The sequence below is a fragment of the Amphiura filiformis genome, unplaced genomic scaffold, assembly GCF_039555335.1.
Source record: "Amphiura filiformis unplaced genomic scaffold, Afil_fr2py scaffold_38, whole genome shotgun sequence".
Taxonomy (NCBI): Eukaryota; Metazoa; Echinodermata; class Ophiuroidea; order Amphilepidida; family Amphiuridae; genus Amphiura; species Amphiura filiformis.
Genome location: NW_027305502.1, coordinates 415,623 through 441,541, shown reverse-complemented (window position 1 = coordinate 441,541; position 25,919 = coordinate 415,623). Strand labels below are relative to the sequence as shown.

The window sequence follows — 25,919 nt, the reverse complement described above, 5'->3', positions numbered from 1 at the left end:
CATGGGTCGCAGCTCGGCGACTTACCACTGTGTGGAATAGTACGGCCAGCGATGGCGCCAAAATGCAACTCTTCAAGTCCACTGTCGAATCGGTTCTCCTATACAGCTGTGAAGCTTTGGTTATCACAGACACATTGGGCAATTCTGTTGACGCTTCTCACCGTGCCCTGATGCGCTACTGCCTTGGAGTGCATTTTCCAGATCGCCTATCAAACGACAATCTGTATGCCCGGGCAAACGTTGCACCTGCGCCATTGACACTCACGCGCAACAGGCTACGGCTTGTGGGCCACGCAATAAGGAGACCGGAACTGCCACTTTCCATCATTCTCCATCCTAACAATCAGGCCACAGAAGCCTATCGCCGTGGTGGAGCACTTCGCCGCACATATCTAGCTCAGCTCATAGGCGATCTCAACACCATTAACTTGACAATCAAGGACGCCTTCAGAGTAGCGCAAAACCGCACTGAATGGCAGAGACTTGTGGGATCTGTTAAATAATTGTGTATTATAACTCTTTCAGTCACAACGCCTCATGTTCTTGAACTTGAGTTGCGTCACCTTAGTAAAAGTAGTTGATCCCTATTTCTTCATACTATAAACACTATTCAATGTTAATATATGTAATCCTATACTATAGCCGAATTCCATCCTTGATCTTCATCTCATCATTTGTGACCCGTCACATCCTTGATCCCTATTTCTCCATACTACACTAGTCAACGTTAACATAATTATGCAATTCTATGCTATAGCCCAGTTCCATCCTTGATCTTCATCATATCATTTGAGACCCGTCACATCATTGATCCCTATTTCTTCATACTACACTAGTCAATGGTAACATATGCAATTCTATACTATAGCCCAGTTACATCCTTGATCTTCATCTCATCATTTGAGACCCGTCACATCCTTGATCCCTATTTCTTCATACTACACTAGTCAATGGTAACATATGCAATTCTATCCTATAGCCCAGTTACATCCTTGATCTTCATCTCATCATTTGAGACCCGTCACATCCTTGATCCCTATTTCTTCATACTACACTAGTCAATGTTAACATATGCAATTCTATACTATAGCCCAGTTACATCCTTGATCTTCATCTCATCATTTGAGACCCGTCACATCCTTGATCCCTATTTCTTCATACTATATACACTATTCAATGTTAACATAATATGTAATTCTATACTATAGCCCAGTCACATCCTTGATCTTCATCCCATCATTTGATACCCGTCACATCCTTGATCCCTATTTCTTCATACTATATACACTATTCAATGCGTCGGTCGCAACACATAGTGGCGTAGAGTGATTTTTCAAACTTTCCGTTTCACATAGTGGCGTACTGGTTTAGAGCTAGCTATTATACTATAATAGTTATTTTTTATTTACTATTAAAGGTACAGTGTAATAGTTTGAACCTTAAACTTCAATTTCAAATGGAATTGGGCCACTGAGAGATAACAATGGACGAGTATCGACTCAGTTACTAGTAGCATATCCTTCAAAAACGTTTTGCTCGGAGACGTATTTTGTCCTTCACGTACGCCACTATGTGTTGCGGCCATTATGTTAACATGTGCAATTCTATACTATAGCCCAGTTCCATCCTTGATCTTCATCATATCATTTGAGACCCGTCACATCCTTGATCCCTATTTCCTCATACTATAAACACTATTCAATGTTAACATATGTAATTCTATACTATAGCCCAGTTCCATCCTTGATCTTCATCTCATCATTTGAGACCCGTCACATCCTTGATCCCTATTTCTTCATACTATAAACACTATTCAATGTTAACATGTGCAATTCTATACTATAGCCCAGTTCCATCCTTGATCTTCATCTCATCATTTGAGACACGTCACATCCTTGATCCCTATTTCTTCATACTATATACACTATTCAATGTTAACATATGTAATTCTATACTATAGCCCAGTCACATCCTTGATCTTCATCTCATCATTTGATACCCGTCACATCCTTGATCCCTCAACGGAGTACAGTTGAGCAAATCATGAGTCTACGTATGTCAATTGATGCATGCCAGTCTAGGAAACGAAGTCTAGTGGTGATTTTTGTAGACTTTTCCAAGGCCTTTGACTGTGTTGATCGAGAAGCCTTAAAAGCCATCCTGGCTTTCTACAACACTCCTGCGTCTTTCATCAATGCAATTATGTCCCTATACACAGACATCGCTGCACGCGTCCGCACATCATCGGGCTACACCGACGAATTCGACACAACATCGGGAGTACTTCAGGGAGACACTCTAGCCCCTTACTTATTTGTCATCGTCATGGACTACATAATGCGCACATCTCTTAAACCCGACGACGGCTACACTGTGAGAAGGCGCATGTCCACACGACACCCTGCTATTAGAATCCCTGCTCTCGCATACGCCGATGATGCCGCACTGCTTGCAGATAGTGGAGAGGCTGCCCAGCGCCAATTGCAACGTTTCGAGTCAGCATCCGCAAAGTTGGCCTTCGCCTTAATGCCAGTAAAACAAAAGTCATGTTTATTGGCGACACTCCTCACATGGACATTCACACAACATCGGGTACCACCCTGATGGTCTGCGATGACTTTAATTACTTAGGCTGTAACGTGGCAGATAACACTAGTGCTTTCCAGCGAAGGAGACAGGTTGCATGGGTCGCAGCTCGGCGACTTACCACTGTGTGGAATAGTACGGCCAGCGATGGCGCCAAAATGCAACTCTTCAAGTCCACTGTCGAATCGGTTCTCCTATACAGCTGTGAAGCTTTGGTTATCACAGACACATTGGGCAATTCTGTTGACGCTTCTCACCGTGCCCTGATGCGCTACTGCCTTGAGTGCATTTTCCAGATCGCCTATCAAACGACAATCTGTATGCCCGGGCAAAAGTTGCACCTGCGACATTGACACTCACGCGCAACAGGCTACGGCTTGTGGGCCACGCAATAAGGAGACCGGAACTGCCACTTTCCATCATTCTCCATCCTAACAATCAGGCCACAGAAGCCTATCGCCGTGGTGGAGCACTTCGCCGCACATATCTAGCTCAGCTCATAGGCGATCTCAACACCATTAACTTGACAATCAAGGACGCCTTCAGAGTAGCGCAAAACCGCACTGAATGGCAGAGACTTGTGGGATCTGTTAAATAATTGTGTATTATAACTCCAGTTGTAACTCTTTCAGTCACAACGCCTCATGTTCTTGAACTTGAGTTGCGTCACCTTAGTAAAAGTAGTTGATCCCTATTTCTTCATACTATAAACACTATTCAATGTTAATATATGTAATCCTATACTATAGCCGAATTCCATCCTTGATCTTCATCTCATCATTTGTGACCCGTCACATCCTTGATCCCTATTTCTCCATACTACACTAGTCAATGTTAACATAATTATGCAATTCTATGCTATAGCCCAGTTCCATCCTTGATCTTCATCATATCATTTGAGACCCGTCACATCATTGATCCCTATTTCTTCATACTACACTAGTCAATGGTAACATATGCAATTCTATACTATAGCCCAGTTACATCCTTGATCTTCATCTCATCATTTGAGACCCGTCACATCCTTGATCCCTATTTCTTCATACTACACTAGTCAATGGTAACATATGTAATTCTATCCTATAGCCCAGTTACATCCTTGATCTTCATCTCATCATTTGAGACCCGTCACATCCTTGATCCATATTTCTTCATACTACACTAGTCAATGTTAACATATGCAATTCTATACTATAGCCCAGTTACATCCTTGATCTTCATCTCATCATTTGAGACCCGTCACATCCTTGATCCCTATTTCTTCATACTATATACACTATTCAATGTTAACATAATATGTAATTCTATACTATAGCCCAGTCACATCCTTGATCTTCATCCCATCATTTGATACCCGTCACATCCTTGATCCCTATTTCTTCATACTATATACACTATTCAATGCGTCGGTCGCAACACATAGTGGCGTAGAGTGATTTTTCAAACTTTCCGTTTCACATAGTGGCGTACTGGTTTAGAGCTAGCTATTATACTATAATAGTTATTTTTTATTTACTATTAAAGGTACAGTGTAATAGTTTGAACCTTAAACTTCAATTTCAAATGGAATTGGGCCACTGAGAGATAACAATGGACGAGTATCGACTCAGTTACTAGTAGCATATCCTTCAAAAACGTTTTGCTCGGAGACGTATTTTGTCCTTCACGTACGCCACTATGTGTTGCGGCCATTATGTTAACATGTGCAATTCTATACTATAGCCCAGTTCCATCCTTGATCTTCATCATATCATTTGAGACCCGTCACATCCTTGATCCCTATTTCTTCATACTATAAACACTATTCAATGTTAACATATGTAATTCTATACTATAGCCCAGTTCCATCCTTGATCTTCATCTCATCATTTGAGACCCGTCACATCCTTGATCCCTATTTCTTCATACTATAAACACTATTCAATGTTAACATATGCAATTCTATATTATAGCCCAGTTCCATCCTTGATCTTCATCTCATCATTTGAGACCCGTCACATCCTTGATCCCTATTTCTTCATACTACACTAGTCAATGTTAACATGTGCAATTCTATACTACAGCCCAGTCACATCCTTGATCTTCATCTCATCTTTTGAGACCCGTCACATCCTTGATCCTTATTTCTTCATACTATATACACTAGTCAATGTTAACATATGTAATTCTATACTATAGCCCAGTCACATCCTTGATCTTCATCTCATCATTTGAGCCCCGCCCCATCCTTTATCCCTATTTCTTCATACTACACTAGTCAATGTTAACATATGCAATTCTATACTATAACCAAGTTCCATCCTTGATCTTCATCTCATCATTTGATACCCGTCACATCCTTGATCCCTATTTTTTCATACTACACTATTCAATGTTAACATGTACAATACTATAGCCCAGTTACATCCTTGATCTTCATCATATCATTTGAGACCCGTCACATCCTTGATCCCTATTTCTTCATACTACACTAGTCAATGTTAACATGTGCAATTCTATACTATAGCCCAGTTCCATCCTTGATCTTCATCTCATCATTTGAGCCCCATCACATCCTTGATCCCTATTTCTTCATCCTATATACACTATTCAATGTTAACATGTGCAATTCTATGCTATAGCCCAGTTCCATCCTTGAGCTTCATCTCATCATTTGAGACCCGTCACATCCTTGATCCCTATTTCTTCATACTATAAACACTATTCAATGTTAACACATGTAATTCTATACTATAGCCCAGTTCCATCCTTGATCTTCATCTCATCATTTGAGACCCGTCACATCCTTGATCCCTTATTTCTTCATACTATAAACACTTTTCAATGTTAACATATGCAATTCTATATTATAGCCCAGTTCCATCCTTGATCTTCATCTCATCATTTGAGACCCGTCACATCCTTGATCCCTATTTCTTCATACTACACTAGTCAATGTTAACATGTGCAATTCTATACTACAGCCCAGTCACATCCTTGATCTTCATCTCATCTTTTGAGACCCGTCACATCCTTGATCCCTATTTCTTCATACTATAAACACTATTCAATGTTAACATATGCAATTCTATACTATAGCCCAGTCACATCCTTGATCTTCATCTCATCATTTGAGCCCCGCCACATCCTTGATCCCTATTTCTTCATACTACACTAGTCAATGTTAACATATGCAATTCTATACTATAGCCAAGTCACATCCTTGATCTTCATCTTATCATTTGAGCCCCGTCACATCCTTGATCCTTATTTCTTCATACTATATACACTAGTCAATGTTAACATATGTAATTCTATACTATAGCCCAGTCACATCCTTGATCTTCATCTCATCATTTGAGCCCCGCCACATCCTTGATCCCTATTTCTTCATACTACACTAGTCAATGTTAACATATGCAATTCTATACTATAACCAAGTTCCATCCTTGATCTTCATCTCATCATTTGATACCCGTCACATCCTTGATCCCTATTTTTTCATACTACACTATTCAATGTTAACATGTGCAATACTATAGCCCAGTTACATCCTTGATCTTCATCATATCATTTGAGACCCGTCACATCCTTGATCCCTATTTCTTCATACTACAGTAGTCAATGTTAACATATGCAATTCTATACTACATCCCAGTCACATCCTTGATCTTTATCTCATCATTTGATACCCGTCACATCCTTGATCCCTATTTCTTCATACTATACTAGTCAATGTTAACATATGCAATTCTATACTATAGCCCAGTTCCATCCTTGATCTTCATCTCATCATTTGAGACCCGTCACATCCTTGATCCCTATTTCTTCATACTACTAGTCAATGTTAACATCTGCCATTCTATACTATGGCCCAGTCACATCTTCATCTCTTTATTTGAGCCCCGTCATATCCTTGATCCCTATTCCTTCATATTACACTAGTTACTGTAAGCATCTGTAAATCTATACTATAGTCCAGTTATATCCATGATCTTCATCTCTTCATTTGAGACCCGTTACGTCCTTGATCTTTATTTCTTCATGTTACTACTACTAGTCAATGTTAACATCTGCCATTCTATGCTATAGCCCAGTCACATCCTTGATCTTCATCTCTTTATTTGAGCCCCGTCACATCCTTGATCCCTATTCCTTCATACTACACAAGTCAATGTTAACATCTGCAATTTTATACTAAAACCCAGAGGAATACTGTGTGGTCGAGATGAAGAATTTTATTGAGTTAAACGATTTAGGCTATTTTAGCGTCATGTCAGGCGTGATATTTTGGTGTGGTAGATTTAGAAAAAACATTAAACAGCGGAAAAAACTGAAATTTACCCAGTGCGGCGATTTTATTAATGCGAGCTTTGAGACGAACTTTAATTAAATTCAGATGGCCTATAATTGAAGACCGAAATAAAAAGACTAGTTTGCGTTTGACGTCCTGTCAACCAGACCAAAAATGCTGAATGTCAGGAACCATCACATCGCGCCTTTGCCCTGACCATGCTGACGTCAGACGCAAGCTAGTCTTTTAATTCGGTATTCAATTATAATGAAGGAACAAAGATGCAAAATAATTTGTAACTAATGATAAAAATGGAATTTTCTGAATCATTATTTAATTGTATAGGTTCTTACCATCATCTAAAACGGACACGACGACGCCTTTGCCAGTTATACCACGATTCCACACGGGGACCACATTCATGCTATGTTTCCGTGAATCTCTCTGAATTAAGAGTAAATCAAGTTAACTGAAATTTTAAGAAGTCTACAAATTCAATATAATTATAGAGTTACTTGCATGACTTTAGCGGGCTATTTTGAAGCAGTCACAGTTGCACATGCAGGTACTTCTTTTGAAAGTCCTAAACAAGGTATAGCAGTCGCTGATCATATCTTAAAATCCTGTCCATAAAAATGAAAATTACACACAGGATAATTTCAATACTCTACTCTAAACACATGTCAGTAACCAAGCAGTTGTCCAACAGCAAAATACACTGACACGGAACAGCTTCCTGGACCACATTCACAGGCAATTAATTGGCACCCAGCAAAAGAAATCGATGAGAATGCGTACAAGATCCTTACACAGGTGATAATTATTTCCAAAGAGTAAGTGGAATAGTGTGTAACAGAGCTGCTTCTGCTTTTCACACACTTTCTTCAAGAACCCGGCCTTGTTCCACTCTATTCCATTTACTCAAAGATTTCTTGTGTTGGGTGCCAACTATTGGGCTGTGCATGTGGTCCAAGAAGCTGTTCCATGTCAGTGCATCGTGCTGTTGTGTCAGTTGGACAACTGTTTTGTTACTGACCAATGTTTAGAGTAGTTGAAGTAATCCTGTGTGCAATTTTGATTCATTTTTATGGACAGGATTTTAAGATATGATCTTGTGAAAAATTAGAAGGATCTTTTTGAGCCCAGTTTAGAACACAGATAACCTCTATAATGGAGCACTATCATACTCTATAGTATAAGTGTTAAAAGCACATACATTCCATCAATTTATCTTTACTCTTTCTTTTCACTAATTATATTTATTCCCTTTTTTCACCAATGGGTTATTCCAGATGATATACGTACACCCTTATGGAAGACATGACCTTGGGTGCAGATTACAAATGGAGTCACTCATTCAGGTAGCCTCAATTGAAATTCACACCCCCTGTGTGGAAGATTAAAGTCATGTCTTCCATAGGGGTGTGTGCGAGTGGGTGTGTGGTTTTCAATTGACCTTTTCGGTAAATCCCATAAGCCTTTGCGAGTACACCTGAGAACTTGTCATTTGACGTCACGCCGACTTGCAATGCGCAGTAACGCCCGGCAGTAACGATGTCCGATAAATGATGTTCGCATCGGCACAGATCGGCATGACGTAAAATGAAGAGTTCTCAGGTGTACTCGCAAAGGCTTATGGGATTTACCGAAATGGTCAATAGCCTAATAAAAGAAACAAAATCCTCCAGCTCACCAAGTACCATTGGTCGTCCCATCTTGGATCATCAAATTTCTTGTCTTCTTCACGTTTTTCTCTGACTAGTGAAATTTGCTGCTTATGCCATTCCACCTTGAACATATTATAACAAATAAAAGAAAAATCAGTAAGAAAAGAGAGAGATTAGAACAGTGGTGCACATCATTTATGTCTACGGCTTCCATCCAATCATAATGGTTTTCCATTCCATGGTCAACAATGCACAAATCAAAGACAGATAAGATAAGAGACATAATTATTACGGCATTTAAGGTCAATCATTTAAAACGTGCAGTATTTATTTAAAAAACTTTATGTTCTACAAAATTGATATAGCCATGAAAACGGGTATTTACAGCAATTCGGTTTTATGACAAATCCAAAAAGTCCCAACCGCTGCCCATAAATGTGACCGTCCACCACAAATGAGCCGTAAAGTCGGGCCCCGGTCAATTTAGTTTTATTTCGTGTTTAGAAAATATATATCATAAGCTTTAAAATGGTATATCATTTGACTTCAAACGATATCCAGAAGCGGGGTTATGGTTTGTTGAACTTTGGTACTTCAACAAAATGGTACCTTATGTCGGTTCTCCATGTGTCTCTTTTTCCACATTGCTGGTAATAAATATCAAACAGTCATAATTGGCGGTCATTTCAAATCATCCCCAAGTCAACGAGGTTCAGGAATGTCCTCTCATTGTTAATTGTTAGGTATTACCTAGACAAAATACAATGCTTTGTAACCCACCAGTTGCACATGATTTAGCCAAAGCAAACAAAGACTAGAGCTATTTAAGAATTCTATAAACATAGGTAGAAGCTTATTATCCTCTTCAACAATAGGATTATTGATTGGTTTAAAAGGTGTTTGACTGGCACTATCAAAATGAGATACATGTAGCACCAACTTGAGGTACCTATGAATACGAGCTTTATGCACATTTTACACTGTAACTCAGAATACAATTTGTCGGCTTTACAGCTGGTTTGTGCATGGTGGACGGTCACAAATTTGCATGCAGGGTCGAATAAGCATTCAAATATACGGTATACGTATAAATCATTATATGTTTAAGATATTTTGTGTACAATTGTCAAGGATTTTTCAGTATCGTGAAGACGCACTCACATTATTACGTCATAGCGATGCATTTCTCTGTGATACTCTGTAGAGCGTCATATTTATGTGTGGGGAATGTTTGTACTTATTTTGGTATCCCTGGATGGAGGAGTCCTATAGCTATACTATCATGACTATGCATTGGTGTCAAATATAGCAGGACATTTAAAGGGTGGGGTATGAACGTTTGGACAGTATTTATTGTGGGACATTAGAGCACACCAGACATATCGAATTGCATTCTGAATACGAAGAATGTCCTTCTGATATCAAATAATTTTGATTTTTTGAAATTCCAAAACACCAAAAAAAATTAGGTCTTTTGGGGGAAAAATCCATATCTTCAATATGAAAGGTCAAAATTTTCAATTGATCGTCGGCTTTTCCTCCCAGCTACATACACTTTAAGAATATATCATTAGATTTATAAAATTTACTTCGAGGACTGTTATATATCAAAATGTGAAAAATATCAAATTTTAAGTCATAAAATTTGTATTATATCGTGAATTTCAAAAAATGAAAATTATTTGATATCAGAAAGACATTCTTCGTATTCAGAATGCAATTCGATATGTCTGATGTACTCTCATGTCCCACAAATAATGTCGAGACGCTCAAAACGCTCATTACAGATCCCTTAATACAGAAAATCCGCGGGTTTCAGCTAGATCTACCTATTTTGTACAGTTAGGCTAAGTACTATGATTCGTCTCTTTGCTAAATTCATTAATCGCAGTTTGGTGCAATTCGACAAATCCAAATTTCGGTATCTACGTCGGGGAGAGTGTATTTTCCATTAATTTGTGATGGAAATAAAAGATCACCTAAAACATAGTCAGAAGCATGCATCAACTCAATTTGCTCAAACTTCTCGATTCGTCACTCTGCCGAATTCGGCAAAACTATAGAGAGATTGCGATTTCCAAACGTAGCATCGTACGTACGTGGAATCTATTCAAAATCCCGTCTCAGGAGAGTGATTTTGAATAGATTCCACGTACGTTCGATACGTACGCTTGGAAATCGCAATCTCTCTAAAAAAACACACCCTTAATTTCCTATTCATAAACGTGTAGGCCTAAATGTGTGACTACACTACAATTTTTCAGCACGTTTTATGATCATGATACACGTATACACTGCGGATACTTGTAATATTGACCTATTTTCATTTCATTTTATTTGTTTTTTATTCAAGTTAATATGAGTTACCTGTGGAACGTGTGGCCGGCCGGCGTTCTACAAACCTAATTTTGAAACAAGGCTCGCGTATACATAATATTGTGCATCCTTGGTTTAGAGTGCTGATTTCCTATTAAATGTTTATATTATATTTAATGCAGTAACGGTAAAATACCTGGGTGTGAATATCATTGTATATGAAAGTATCTATTTCTATTTTCTTAAATAGGCTAATACACTTCTCGAGAGCGAGGACATGGTACCATTTGCTTACTTTGTGTTAATCTAAATTAATTCAAACTGTGTCAAAACAATCGGTGTATAAATCAAATCGATGCATAATAGAAATTGAGCAAAAATGAGTACAATATATATACTGTATGTAAATTGCCAAATGTTCACAGGGCAGCTACTGCATTTTCTGGCACTGTGCAGTCGTTTTTAGAACCTTTTGTCCTCTATGTGGAACCCTCATCAAAATGGTTCTACATTGGTTTTAAAGAGCCTAGGTTCTTTAAAGAACCCCTTCAGATTGGCGTGAACCCTCTCAGAGTATAGCTGAGAACCAAGAACACGGTTGTTTGATGGCATTTAAAACTGAGTCATTTTAAAGAAAAGTTGAACAATGATTTTTATCCAAAATCTTGTTTGCATCTTTACAAGGGGTAGACATTTTAAATGGTATTAGAACATCAGCAAATAGACTGACAAATGACAAGGGAATTTTCAAAAAACTTTTTATCATGAAATGTAAGGTATAACTCATATTATTTGACCAATTTAAATTTAAAATGTAAATAGCGCCCTCATTTTTGACACAAATGTACAGTTTATAGAATTAAAATTACCACCAAAAAGCAAAGATGAATAATTTCATATTTAAACATGAAGCTGTTAGTATTATTCAGGTCTAAAACTGAACATTATAATAATGTTTTGTTAGTTAGAAAATTAATAAATGATCACATCAAACAACCGTGAGAAATAACACTCGTAATATTACCATAAAAGTACTATTTGCCAAAATGGTTGTAAACTAAATTCTGCAAAGCTTCTTTAAAGCTCAAAACGGTTCTTCAAAGAAGCAAAATTGGTTTTAGAGCTTACATGTATGTTTTAGTTCTTTATAAAATCATTTTTTGAAGGGTTCTGTAACAATGACAAATAGGTTCTAGTTTGAACCTTTATATGTTACACACTTTTTATCTTTGAATCACCGTGTAGCACCACACGTACACGATTTACTACACCATGTCATTTCATATCATTTCAACAAGCGCCTTATGGAAAAAAAACACAATATCATGTTCGACGACGTCCTATAAACGAAAGTTTATAAATTGGTTTTAGAACTTATATGTATGTTTTAGTTCTTTATAAAATCATTTTTTGAAGGGTTCTGTAACAATGACAAATAGGTTCTAGTTTGAACCTTTATATTTTACACACTTTTTATTTTTTAACCACCGTGTAGCACCACACGTACACGATTTACTACACCATGTCATTTCATATTATTCCAACAAGCACCTTATGAAACAAACCATAATTAATTATGTATGAGTCGATGACGCGACGTCCTATAAATGAAAGTCCGTTCGAAACGCTAAAACGAAAGTGTAAAATGTTGAAAATTCCAACCCGATAGGCCAACTTCGACCGATATCTCAACTAGTTTTTTATAAATTTAAATCGGATTTATTAACCCCCTCCCAGTAACGAAAGGACTTTCGTTTATAGGACATCATCGAACTTTTGGTTTGGTCCCTTACCTTCGGGTCATCATTCAGCGATTTGATGTGAGTATCTGCGCTACGTTTGGATCGTGTAGGAATAGATTGTTGCTTGAAGAGGTAATAGTCCGCTAATGTTCCGATCTATATAAAGAGTAAATTATATAAAACCAATTACGATATACAGGGTGTCCCAAAAACCTCTTTCCCACTTTGAACCATGACATCTCTCACAGGTATTATCGTATAAAGAAGATCCAAAGACATATTATAAAAGCGCAAACTTGTACAATTATTTTAATAGCCAACTTGACATAAGTTTCTTTTTCATTTAATTCATTTGTAGCTCAATTAACCTTTAAAAGCACGGATATCAACTTTTATTAAAGTCAGAAATGTTTGTTGTGGATTGATTGATTACCATATTTAATTATTTGATTTGGCCTTCTGACGTTTAAATTCGGTCCGGTCACTAGAGTTTCTCAAAACAGATGCAAAACAAGCAACTACCTAATTAATCGTGTTGACCGGACCATCGTCCTGTATGTATACACTTCGAAGTTTAGGCACTACAGTTATATTTTAAGAATTTTATTTAAGACTAGGAAACGTCATCAAATCAAAGAAAATGGTTCATTTTGCTCAATTTAATTATGTTTCCCTTTAGTGACTTATTTTTGATGCAATGAAAAGCTGCCCTATTAAAGCAATCTTGCACTCCAACAGAAATATTAGAAGTAGAAACTCTAACATAAAATTAAGATAATTTTTGAGATGGTGCTAAATTAGACATTATGTCGTACATTTTATTCATCGTTTGGTGACCAGCAATATTAAAACTCATGCTAATATGTGACCATCCATCTCAAACCGCTCGTAAAGTCGGCAAATTGTATTTCGAGTTACAGTGCAAAATGTACATAAAGGTTGTATTCATATTTACCTAATGTTTGTCCTACATGTTACTCATGTTAGTGTTAGTCAAACGCCAATCTTTAATCCTATTGTTGAAGAGGATAATAAGCTTATACTTATGTATTATAGAGTTAGCAAATAGCTCTAGTCTTTGTTTGCTTTGGCCAAATCCTGTTTAAGTGGTGGGTTAACTAAGGGAACAAATCAAAAGATCGATAACGTCCTATAAACGAAACTAGTTTCGTTTAGGGGGAGGGGGTAAAAAAACTCGATTACGTTTGTACAAAAACATCGGTCTGAAGAATGTGTCATTATTATTATTATGTCAAAATTGTCAACATTTCATTATAACGTTTCTGGCAGGGAGGGAGGGGGTCGGCCGAGAAACGAACCTAGTTACGTTTATAGGACGTCATCTATCTTTTGGTTTGTTCCCTAACAATCTACAATGAGAGGACATTCCTGAACCTCGTTGACTTGAGGATGATTAACCGCCAATTATGACAATTTGATATGTAATACCAGCGATGTGGAAAAAAAGAAATATTGTATAACACCAAAATAATGTACCCTTTTACTGAAGGAGCAAAGTTTAACAAGCCATAACTCCGCTTTTGGATATTGTTTGAAGTCAAATGATATATTTTCTAAACACGGAGAAGAAAACGAAATTGTCCAGGGGCCGACTTTCCGAGCGTTTCGACGTGGACGGTCACATATTTTAAGAAAGAGGACGCTAAAGCGTCTTATTTTTTTGTGAGTGAACCAGTAACAATTCACAAGCAGACTTACATGCTGTAATATTTTATGTATGTTTTTCTTAAAGCGATATTATAACATTTGCTGAGGAGAACGCCCTCAAAAACATTTTAAATTCTGGTTTTTACACGATTGTAATGTACTTTAGTCAATAAAGATATTCTGCAAAAATCAAGACTTTAGGTGCTGTAGTTTTGTTAAAATCCGATATTTTGAATAAAACGCCGGTTTATTACGATGGAAATATTATTCGAACACGTATGCACAGTACGTACACGGCGTGCGGGATACACATACACACACACCCAGAGGATCGTACCGTATTACAACCGCAGGAGTAACATGCATGGGCGCTAGTAGTAAATTCCAATTTTCTATGCTTTACCTCACTTATTCGGCTCAAAATTAAAAGGGGACATATCGAGAGTAAAAGCTAACATTTTATGGGAAAAAAATACTAATCTATTTTTACAGAAATGTTATAATATGGCTTTAATTATGCGATAAAAATGTGTCTATCATTATTTGAATCTAACATTGACAAGAAAATTGGTCAAGTTTTAATAGGTATCAAAACAATTTAAGTGTCCTCTTTACAGAAATTCATACATATTGTTCATAAGCAGTGCCGCTGACAAGGGGGTGCTAAGGGGGTGCCTTACCCCCGGGCCCGGGGTCCTAGGGGCTAGTAAAAATAAAGAAAACATACAGAAATGGACCCATAAAAGCAAAGAAAAGACCCCTCAGGGGGCCGTGCGTTCATTTTACCCCCTGGGCCCGTAATGGCTCTCGGCGGCACTGTTCATAAGATAAATGTGTATAAGTGGTGCAGCATTTTAAAATGCTAAAGGAACCTTTGGGACACCCTGTACATTAACCTATAAATAAGACACATTCAAAAACTTCCTTTCGAATCATAAGTAGCAATCTACTATTGTATTGACTAGCCTAAGCACTCCCGATGCCAGATAATGACAGCAATATTTTTGGGGATTATACATGTTAGAAATGGCCAAACGAAACATAGGCTAATCCAAATTATTTAGTTGGAACTAACTGGCAATAAAAGTCAAATTTTAATATTTTCGAAAATAAGAGTACAAAACATGGACACATAATTATTTTTTTTTACAACAAATGTAGGCCTACTTTTGGTTTACCTGGTTTAGGCCTAATGTGCTCCCACACACCCCCACACCCCCCCACACCCCACCCCACACCCCCACACACACCCCGTTTAGTCTTTGCAATATGGCCGTGAAGCATTACAAATTTGATGTTACACAGTCTGCGTTTTCTAATATGGCACGCCCACAGTGACAAAACCCTATTGGAACTTTTTTGGGACCCGTTTATGTGCAGTACCGCATGCAGTACCGCACACTTCCGCTTACAGTTCCGCATGCGGAACTGTACATTGCACATATAGCTGTCGGTTTTAATACCTGCCTATTGAGAAACTCACCGATGAAAAAAAATCACAGAGAAAAAACAACACAACCCCAAAATCGATGATCACCTGCCGCGTCTCAAAAACGTCGTTTGTGGTCATGTCATTCTCTGTTAGTATTTTTTTCCTCAGAGATTTTTTTTTCTTAATATGGTTTTGACCACTGTGGCGTTCCATAAAAATATTATTTTTGTAGCTTTGTATGTTTTGTTTTTCGTGGTGTGAATTAATCTGCACTCTCTTTCTATGTTTTTCTAATCTGTTCTCCCTACCGTACGTTTCTTTATCACAGTAATGCTTATTCCTTTACGGCTTTTTCTTCGCAGGTGATTTTCAACCAAATAGCCAAGAAAGACTATTGATTTTAAATTGATAGTTCGCACCTACAAAGACCCACTTTTCTTTTTACAAGCCTATTCAATGTCAGGAACGACTACTGCAGTCTCACATTTGTAATCGAGAAAGACTTATATACAACGTGCTATGTAATAGAGGTGTGTCTGTGGGGGTGTAAGGGGGGAGGAGTGTGACATTTACATACGAATGAACCAAAATAATCCCGATTTTTTTTTATATACAAGGCTATACAAACTAAAGAAAGTCTACGTTTACACCGGCAAATAATATAAAGGCCGAACATCTCTATATAATACAGCGTAAGTCCACTGAGTCCGTAAGTTTCTAACGTAAGTGATAACACTAGCAGTATTAATGCTTATTTTGTATTCTGTAAGCTTCTAATCGCCTCTTGGGTGTGAAAGGTAAGTGGTAAATTCTAAAAGAAACAAATGAGAAAAAGAAATGCTTGAAACCACAATAACAAAGACGACAATAAAGCCATATAGCTGCATAAAAACAATAGGAGAGACATGCGTCAATTAGTAAAAACATCACCTTCCAAAAGCAAAACCCAACAACAACGACAACGTGATAATGTATGCACGCGGTGCATATCATGCAAGGCTAAACCCATTGCGGTCTTATAATATAGGCTAATTGGTTCATTTTGTTCAAACCTGATTGTTTTGGCATATTTGTAATGTTTACATGCATGTCCCATGTCCCAACTAAATGGAATTAGCCAAATTTGTTGTTTGTCAGGTCAACAGAGCAATTTGGACATAATTTCATACCGTAAAAACTCGATAGTTAGCACATGTGCTTACTATCGAGCGCCTTTAAAACGTGAAAATATGAAGAGCCCCATCCACAAAAGTGTAAAGGGTTTTGAGCAAATCATCGATACACATACATGTAGTTATATTCGAACAAGTAAACCTGCAAATGTGTGTCTCAACCCCATTAGCTCAATTAATAAAGCGCCGGACTTTGGTACAATTTCATGTTTTCAAAAGCGTTCGATAGTAAGCATATATGCTAACTATCGAGTTTTTACGGTATTCAAACATAAGGGACCTCATAGAACTCCACGTTAAAACGGCCAGTGGTTTTTTTTCACTTTACCTTCTTATTTCAGCTTATTGGACAAAAACCTTTATTGACAGTTATTACTAATATGCAGCATTTTTGAGTAAAGAATAACAAAATTAAAATTTGATGGAAATCGTTATGGCTCAGTCAAGGGCATATTAGAAACACATGTTACTAGAACTAAACCATAGATCACACAAAACAACAACAATAACAACTACAGCAATAACGCCAATATTACAACCAGTCTGATAATTTATTTGAAACCTATTTTTGCTTAGTGGATATAATCAGTCAAGTTAAACGGGGTTGGTAACTATTTTCAACTGTGGCGATTTGGTTGTTCGCAGCATCCTGCGCGCGATTCTGCGAATGGTTTGGCAAAAATTGCATTGATCATTTCATAGCGAGTGTGTATAGAAGGATTCAAATATCACAGATATACCCTTGTAGGTCCCGTGGTTCTTGAGTTATGTTGTAAAGAGGGCTGAAACCACCTCATCTTTGTAAAACGAACATAACTCATTAACAACAATAAATCAAGCAAGTTTTCAAATATATGATTCGTAAGCTGAACTTCTGCAAAACATCAAGGTGTTATTTTTTAATATTTTATTTAGACAATGAAAATTGATCTTTTTGGCTGCCTCGACCAAAAATACTTAGTCAACCATTTGATGTCTTGCAAAAGTTCATTCTACAAATCATATACTTTGAAAACTTGCTTGATTTATTGTTAATGTTGTTAACGATTTATACGTTTTACAAAAGTGTTGTTGTTTCAGCCCTCTTTACAACATAACTCAAGAACCACCGGACCTACAAAAGAATATCTTTCTACACATTCGCTATGAAATGATCAATGCAATTTTTGCCAAATCTCACTACCATCCGCAAGATGCTGTGAACAACCAAATCGCAACAGTTTAAAATAGGTCCTTATACCTTAAGTTTATATTTCACCAACAAGGCTCAAAATTACAGCTATACACCGGTCAAGTATCGCCATGTTACAACTTACCCGAGAGCCGGGCGTCTACAAATCTTAACTGCTGAACCCCAATGGATAAAAAATGCCAAATGCGGGCATGATTGAATCCAGAAATGATGCAAGATGGTTAAAGTGGTGTTTGTTAGCCTGATATCCATCTAGTATTACAGATTAATGCAATTTTTGAATAGGCCTAGATCGCCCTGCACTACAACGTTCACACGCGGTACCTATGCATCGAACCATTGATGTCAAAGAAATGATGATCACTCGCACCTAAGATTAGTATATTTGAAAAGAGCGGTATTGTATTCAATCTATGATTGCAGATATACACAGGTGATTAATGCTATCTGCTTGAAGTGCAGTGCGATCTATTCAAAAATTGTATTCATCTTGCTGTGGTAGTTAAACCAATTATTACATCACTTCGACGGCGACAATAACAACACAAACAACTCACTATTTAATTACCTTATCTATATATTCAAATCCATGTCGACCAGCTACTTCTTTGGCTACCAAATGTCCACCAAGTACCTTAACAGCAAATTCATTGGTATAAAGTCCGGCACCTTGCTTTGAAGATAAAATAAATCCTAGTGAATTCGACAAAAGTAAAGCGTAAAATAGATACATTCCAATGAAATTAATAAAACATACGTTTAATTAATTTATAAATTCTTAAAATGGTGGATAATCCTTTGCAAGATATCATAGCATTAAAGAAATGTTACTTCCCAAACATATCGAAGAGCCAGTTATCGTGAAAACTTTCAAAATAGAAAACTATTATCCGTGTCGAATTATTAAAGATGATGAAACATAAATTAACAGAATAAGTATAGCCAATTTAAATAGAGAGTATACCACTGTACAAAAATATCATAAAATATATTTAATGTTGGTGTAATGAACCAATATGATTTATGATATGCAGCTGTTTATTTCTAATATTTGTACTTAAACCATAAAAAAATCTTTCACCAAATTCAAATTATGATTTTAAATTTATATATTGTACCACCTTTCAATTATTTAGAGTATATTACAATAACAGATTAATTCCCTGTAAAAATCTTTGTCGAAATTGATTTTATAAAGAAAATTAAATTAAACAGATTACGCCATACAAACTGGTTTATTTTCATCGCAGTATAAAAATAGTAAACGATGATATCAGGGTAGGCGGATGTGACTTTGTTTTGCTCTAATCGAACGAAAAGACATTAAGGGCATCACGGCACCTGTTGCATTTACACGATTAAAGGCAAGTCAGGTCGGGGATGACACTAAATCACGGTTTTTCTATTAGCAACGTATATCTATGACGAATTCTGTTGGTTTGTTATCTACAAAGTGAGGCAAGCTATCGATCGATTATGAATAATTCACATTGAACTCTTACTTGGTCATTGTATTGAGGTCACCACTACACCACATTTCGCCATAATACATTCTAGAAACGCTTGCTGTTAGAATAAGAAAAATTTTAATGCTAATTTATTGCACATTCTAGGGAAGCGTGGTTACCTTTTAAAATAACCGAGTGAGAGGGTTTTCAAGAAAATATTTTTCCTGTCAAAACTGAAGCATCCTCTGTATAAAAGAAAATATGAATATTAACTGCACATCATATATAACGATTCGTGATACCCAATTGTGGCACATTTGATGTCGTTTATGAGGTAGAGAATTTTATTTCAATTTTATATACGCCAAAATATTTTTTTAATTGAGCAAGAATAAGGATAGAAAAAACGTTGAAAATTCTATGTATAAATAACATTAGACCCGGCAAAAGATTACTGTTTCGTTTTTATGGTAATCTAATCTTTTATTTCCTGAAAAAATAATTTGGGTCTAATGTCGAATATTCACATACTTGATCAAAACATCGAACGTGTATACAAGAAAATGGTAGGTTTTTCTCTATAGTATTTTACTGACCATGGAAATGTACTGAGACACAAGCACGTGTCAAAATCGATATAATGTATTGTCCATATAGACGCCCAGTTATCATGCTTATCGTTGGATTTTTGTATAAAACACGCAGTTAACAGCAATTGAGCGCTAATAATACACATAAATGTTTTTATTTGAAATAAAATTCCAAAATATGGTACGTTTTCTGCCTTTGCTTGTCACGTGGTAGGCCTATGTTGAAGTTGCGGTTATATCTTCAAATAAGTTTCAAATGAATTCCAACAAGACAAGTGGGCGAGTGGTCTAAGGCGCTGGGTTCATAATCATAGTGTGTCCAAAGCAGTCCGCCGCCGTGAGTTCGAACCCTGCCTCCGCCAAACTTTAATGAAGAAAAATTAAAATTAAAATTTTACTTTAAAAAAATTTCATATTGGGGAAATGTGACTGGCAGAATTTATGTATGGCGTGGAGTGGTGTGGGTCACCACATAAAGGTGTCGTAAGTTTAGCGAATCGTACCTTTTGAAGAGAGTAAAAACGCCCTCTAGCAAGGTCACACCCTCCGGAAATGGGTCAAACTCCCAGGTCAAACTGCTATAATAATCCCATCAGGCACCAGTGATTTGTTTTTCAATAATATTGCGAATTTGACGCGGGAATGACTTTTTGTAAATGTCGAAATTTATAGGACTTGCTATCAATAATACGAAGGAAATGCGTGACACGGTATGACATATGAAATAGAAGTAGTATTTGGTCACGAAAAGTCGAAAACATTTGACACCTGACCTGACGTCACTTTCATCATGGCGCCATATTCGACTAGTTGTTCGTATTTGTGTCCTCGTGTGATAAAAAAAACACACCCATAAACACTAATCAGGCTTATTGGTGATAGCTTGTCAGCATATCATTGTTTTTAAAAATAGGTACAAAAAACATCATAGGCCTACGTATCCCACTTAAATAACTGTTGGACACATGCTAATTAGGAAATGTCAGATCCCGAATATAATCATCCTTGGCAGGTCTTTTAATGTTATTGGGGGGGGGGGTGGAAACAAGTGGGCACGAGATAAAAAGGGAATCAATTAAAATCAACCCTCAGTGGCGCACAATAATTCGTATTAAATCTATTTTATTATTAACTTGACCATTAAAATGTGTACTTAAGGCATATTTTAGGATAAATTCTGACTTCAAAAAAGCGCATTTCGCATTTTATTCATCATGCCACCTACAGAAAACAAAACGCATTATGTTTTTGTACAGATGCATTACAGATGCTTTACACTCGTAGATTGACGTATTAATGTGAGTGTTTTGATAAGGCCAAGTAAAAAAAATACAAGGTTACAGATTTTTCAAATTTCTTTTTATTTTGTAATCTTTCATGTATAACTTGTTGAAAAAGATGTTTCAGAAGTTGAAACTTATTTTACGGCTTTGTAAATGCATAATACATCATTTAAGAAGAGTTTTGTGATCACTATAAAAAAGGGGGGGGCCTTCCCTCTCAAAACAATAAAATAAAACGGGCCTCCTCTTTTTTCTCAGATATCAATCTGTATGTCGAATACCCAAAATATGGTGCCAAATACAGGTGTTTAGCGTCGTTTTCCAATAAAAAATAAAAAATAAAAAGCCCCACATCCTCCTAATTTTAAAAAACCCGGACGAGAAACATATTTTTATTTTTACTTGGCCTAAAACAAAAGTGCATAAAAGCGTTAGTTGTTCAAAGGTCATATCCTATTTTCGGATATACTAATTTCTAAATATGTCTGTTTTAATGTTAATAATAATATTGTTACATTCCCGCCCAAACACATCAACACAGAAGCCATTATTATTAAAATAAACCTTTGTCGCATTTATTCACACCCATCAGCGTCAATGCAAATTATTTCAAATGTTAAAAAAATAATACCCCAAAGTTGTCCAGAAATGGACCAAAATAAGCCCAGAATCAGAATATTAATTAAGCAGAAATGTGTGTTTTTAAAATAACAAGAAAAGGGAAAAGTCAGCGGCAAAATTGATCAATTAAAATATACTAGTATTAAACTTGGCAAACCATCCTCCGAGGAGGTCCTAGTATTGATAAACGTACGGTATCACACTAATTGCTGACTTACGCTTGGTGGAATAATTGAACACGTTGAAGGTCATTCAGTAAATCGGCCACGCAGATGTCAAATTTGGAATTGTAAATTTTCATGACAATATTTAGAATAAGCATGAAAATGAATAAAAATGAGTAAGCCTAGTATTAGTTCAGTGGTTTCTGATTATAGTACTTGATATTTTGAGAAAATATCTCAAAACTCGGACTTCTTATGTTGAAACCTATGGCTACCACGCAGCGCATTTTATAAGGCGAGTGGGATGGCAGGAGCCAATATTTCCAGTTTTAGCCATTTAAGGGGGTACTACTACACCCCACTACAAACTACTGCACTGAAAATTCAGCAACTCAAGCTCAAGGCAAGTAGTTATTGATTTATTGATCAATGGTTTTCCCTCATTTTTGACTGTAACTCCACAACTGCTGTCTGTGCTGAAATAAAATTTCCAGTGTAGTAGTTGTAGTCCTTGCCCCTATAATATACATATCTTACTTGTCACCAATGCGCTATAATTTTTGAGAAAAATACAAAAAATAGGCACAACATTGGGCAGGGGTGTAGTACCCCCTTAACTAAAAACCTACAGTGTGTTTCTATACATTTATGTTAACGGAATTGAGCCAAGGATGCCAATAATCGCATTTATAATTCCTTTGGTCTTGCGGGTCTTGAGGTAAAGCCAGTAATATATATATATATATTTAATATTATGTATTAACTGTAGCTAACATGCCCGGGCTATAACATAGCTAATACAAAATTGTTTCTTCTTTCATTTGCAATAGGACGTTACTTTTTATGTGCATTAATTGTGGTGCGTCTTCGCTATATACATGTATATATTCTGACGTTATTTCGTATGTATAAACCAGAGAATTACTTAATCATAAATTATAATCGTATAAGCCTAAAAGTCCTATTTCAGGCCCAACTGCAAATCCCAATTGGCACTCTTGAATCCACGTGCAAAAATCTAATCCTGTGTATTGATACCTAGATGTAACACGTGTGACACCCATGCAGGCTGAGTTTGCATTCGTGCGCATTGATCGACCGTTGAAAAAGAACATTATGTCATAATATTTTAACGCAAGTTTTCAAAAACGTTTCTGATTAAATTAAAGTTTCATATCCTTTATACCATTACATAACACGACATTTTAACTTGCTTTTTATTTTTATTTTTTTGTAAAACGTTTTGTGTTTGTTTTAGAATATCAAAATCAAGCAGTTCGCCAATTGTATCTTTCAAGGTTCTTTAAAATGTGTAAATTTTTCAATAGCATAGCATTTGTTTACATTTGTAAACAAGTCGAAATCCCCAGTCAAAATCATCACACGGTTGTTTGATTGCATGTAAAACTGTGCCATTTTAAAGAAAAGTTGAACAATGAGGGCGCTATTTATCTGAAATCTTGTTTACATCTTTACAAGGGGAAGACACTTGTAAAGTGGTATTAGAACAGAAAAAAGAAACAAATGGGAACGACATTTTCAAAAAACTTTTTATCATGGAATGTAAGGAATAACTCATATTAATTACCTAATCTAAATTTAAAATATATATAAATAGCGCCCTCAATTTTCACACAAATTTGCAGTTTATAAAATAAACAGTACTAAAAAAGGCAGAACAAGATGAATAGCTGAAAAATATAATGAACATTAGTGTGATATCTGTTGGTATTGTCCAGGTCTAGAATTGAACATTATATAATGCTTTGGTTGAAAAATAAAGATAAATGATCATATCAAACAACCGTGGTCACCACTCTGTGACCTTACAGGGCAGGTGGGATTAAAACGGGACTTATACAATATATATTTGGGAGGGCGGGTTAGTGTAGTGGTCTTCTCACTCGCTTCTCACCGCTGTGGCCGGGGTTCAATTCCCCGCGGCGCCACATGTGAGTTTGGTTGCCGATCCATGCTATTCCTCGCAGGTTTTTCTCCGGGTGCTCCGGTTTTCCTCCTGCATCTAAAATCGGACTTCTTTCCATATCCCTGTCCCGTCATATCCGGATGGCATCCCTTGAATTTAGAATCCTCTGCGCACTATTGGGATTAGCCTGGCTTCGACCGAATGTTATAAATAAATAAATAAATATATCAAAGATTATCTGAAAGGTGATGGAAAAAATAAAGAAACAAAAAAGAGATGATGATTCAGTACGCTTTTGGGCTATAATAATTTGCCGACCAAAATGCTAAATGTATGAATTATCTTTTGTATTATATAAACCCGCCGAAATTGCTATCTTCAGTAGATAGCAAAATAAAATCATCAAACATAAAATTATACAAAACGAATTTCTTAACAACTTCCGCTGAAGACTGGCAACCCTGACACCATCATGGGTGGATGTGTCGAATAAATCGCTCTCGTTTCCGAGCCAGTTTTTCAGTTTTTTGGCATGGATTAATTTATTTTGGAGAATGTCATTGGTTTCATATAATTTGAGGAGCACTGCTGAACATACTATGCCCGAAAAGAAGGGGAAAAACAGCCAGCAAAAGAGCAAACTACACTGGAAGATATGTTTACCAGACAACAAAACAACAACAGTGAGAAAATGGCGGAAAATACGAACAATGCAACGAGCGACGTGACTAACGCTGAACTGAAGGACTTGTTATTGAATATGGATAAAAGATTAAACGCTCGAATGGATGCAATAGAGGCACAGTTAAAAGGTACAGTGAATAGAGTAACGGAAAATGAAAACCAAATCAAGGACTTGGTCAAGTCAGTGGACCACAACGATAAATTTGTCAACCAAATCCTAAAGGAGCAGATCCCAGAGATTAACGCCAAAATTTTCCAGGCGAAGAATGAAATGAGAACTAATCAGATCCTAGCTGAAATTCATGACAGGAAACAAAATTTGCTTTTCTATGGAGTGAAACAGACCAAAGATGAGGACATTTACGATGTAGTGCGAGAGTTCCTTATTACGGATTTCATGTTTAGAAGAGAACACGCTGATTCAGTGATCATAGTGAACGCGCATCGACTACCACGTCGAAAGAGAGACTTACAGGGGCGCGAGCAACAAGAAGGAGAGGAACGACCGGATCCCATCATTGTGCGTTTTGGTTGCATGTCCGACAGAGATTGTGTTTTAGAAGCAAGCCAAATTCGCGGTTATATCAAGGACAGGAAGCCAGTCATGTGCTACACGGATCTCCCTGCAGAGATGAAACGTACGAGGGGTGAGTTGGCTACTCAAGCAAGAAGACTACGGAATGAAGGAAATTCAACAAGGATCAGAGTAAATGGGGTGAAAGTGTACTTAGAATATCGTGCCAAGGAAGCAAAAGGCAGTGCCTGGAAGATGTACACCAAATAATTGAACAAGCTATGCTATAGCAAGTCTTTTTCTTTGACACTGCAAACAAGCTATTGATAGATTATCAACGGCATCCTTTATATCGAACAATATTAATTTTGCTGAAAAGAAAAAAAAATGCTGATTATGAACCAGTCCTTAATCGGTTTCAAATAAAATGTGCACACCATATAAATTTTATGTACAACTTTGGGTTTGGAAAAGAAAGTCTCAAAAGTTATGGTAGTACAGGTAATGACATTAGTGAAAAAATTACATTGGGTGTTGAAGAAAAAAATCACTTTCTGTGTTCGGATCGTATCATAAAATTGTAAAATATAAACTTATAAAAGCCAGAAAAGTCAGAAAATGTGTACGACGATATAAAAAA

The 25,919-nt window shown here is 36.7% G+C and overlaps 1 protein-coding gene across 1 annotated transcript in view; it reads right to left on the bottom strand.

The window, feature by feature from the left end:
- The window catches only part of LOC140144075 (neuroendocrine convertase 1-like), a 59,859-nt gene extending 40,943 nt beyond the window's left edge, over window positions 1–18,916 (bottom strand). Inside the window, exons 1-4 of the mRNA XM_072165912.1 lie at window positions 18,617–18,916; window positions 12,636–12,740; window positions 8,553–8,648; window positions 7,213–7,303 (exon numbers count right to left, since the gene is read on the bottom strand). Coding sequence (XP_072022013.1) covers window positions 7,213–7,303; window positions 8,553–8,648; window positions 12,636–12,740; window positions 18,617–18,781 — 457 coding nt within the window. The 5' untranslated portion in view covers window positions 18,782–18,916. The remainder of the gene's footprint in view (window positions 1–7,212; window positions 7,304–8,552; window positions 8,649–12,635; window positions 12,741–18,616) is intronic.
- Window positions 18,917–25,919: the final 7,003 nt, after the last annotated feature.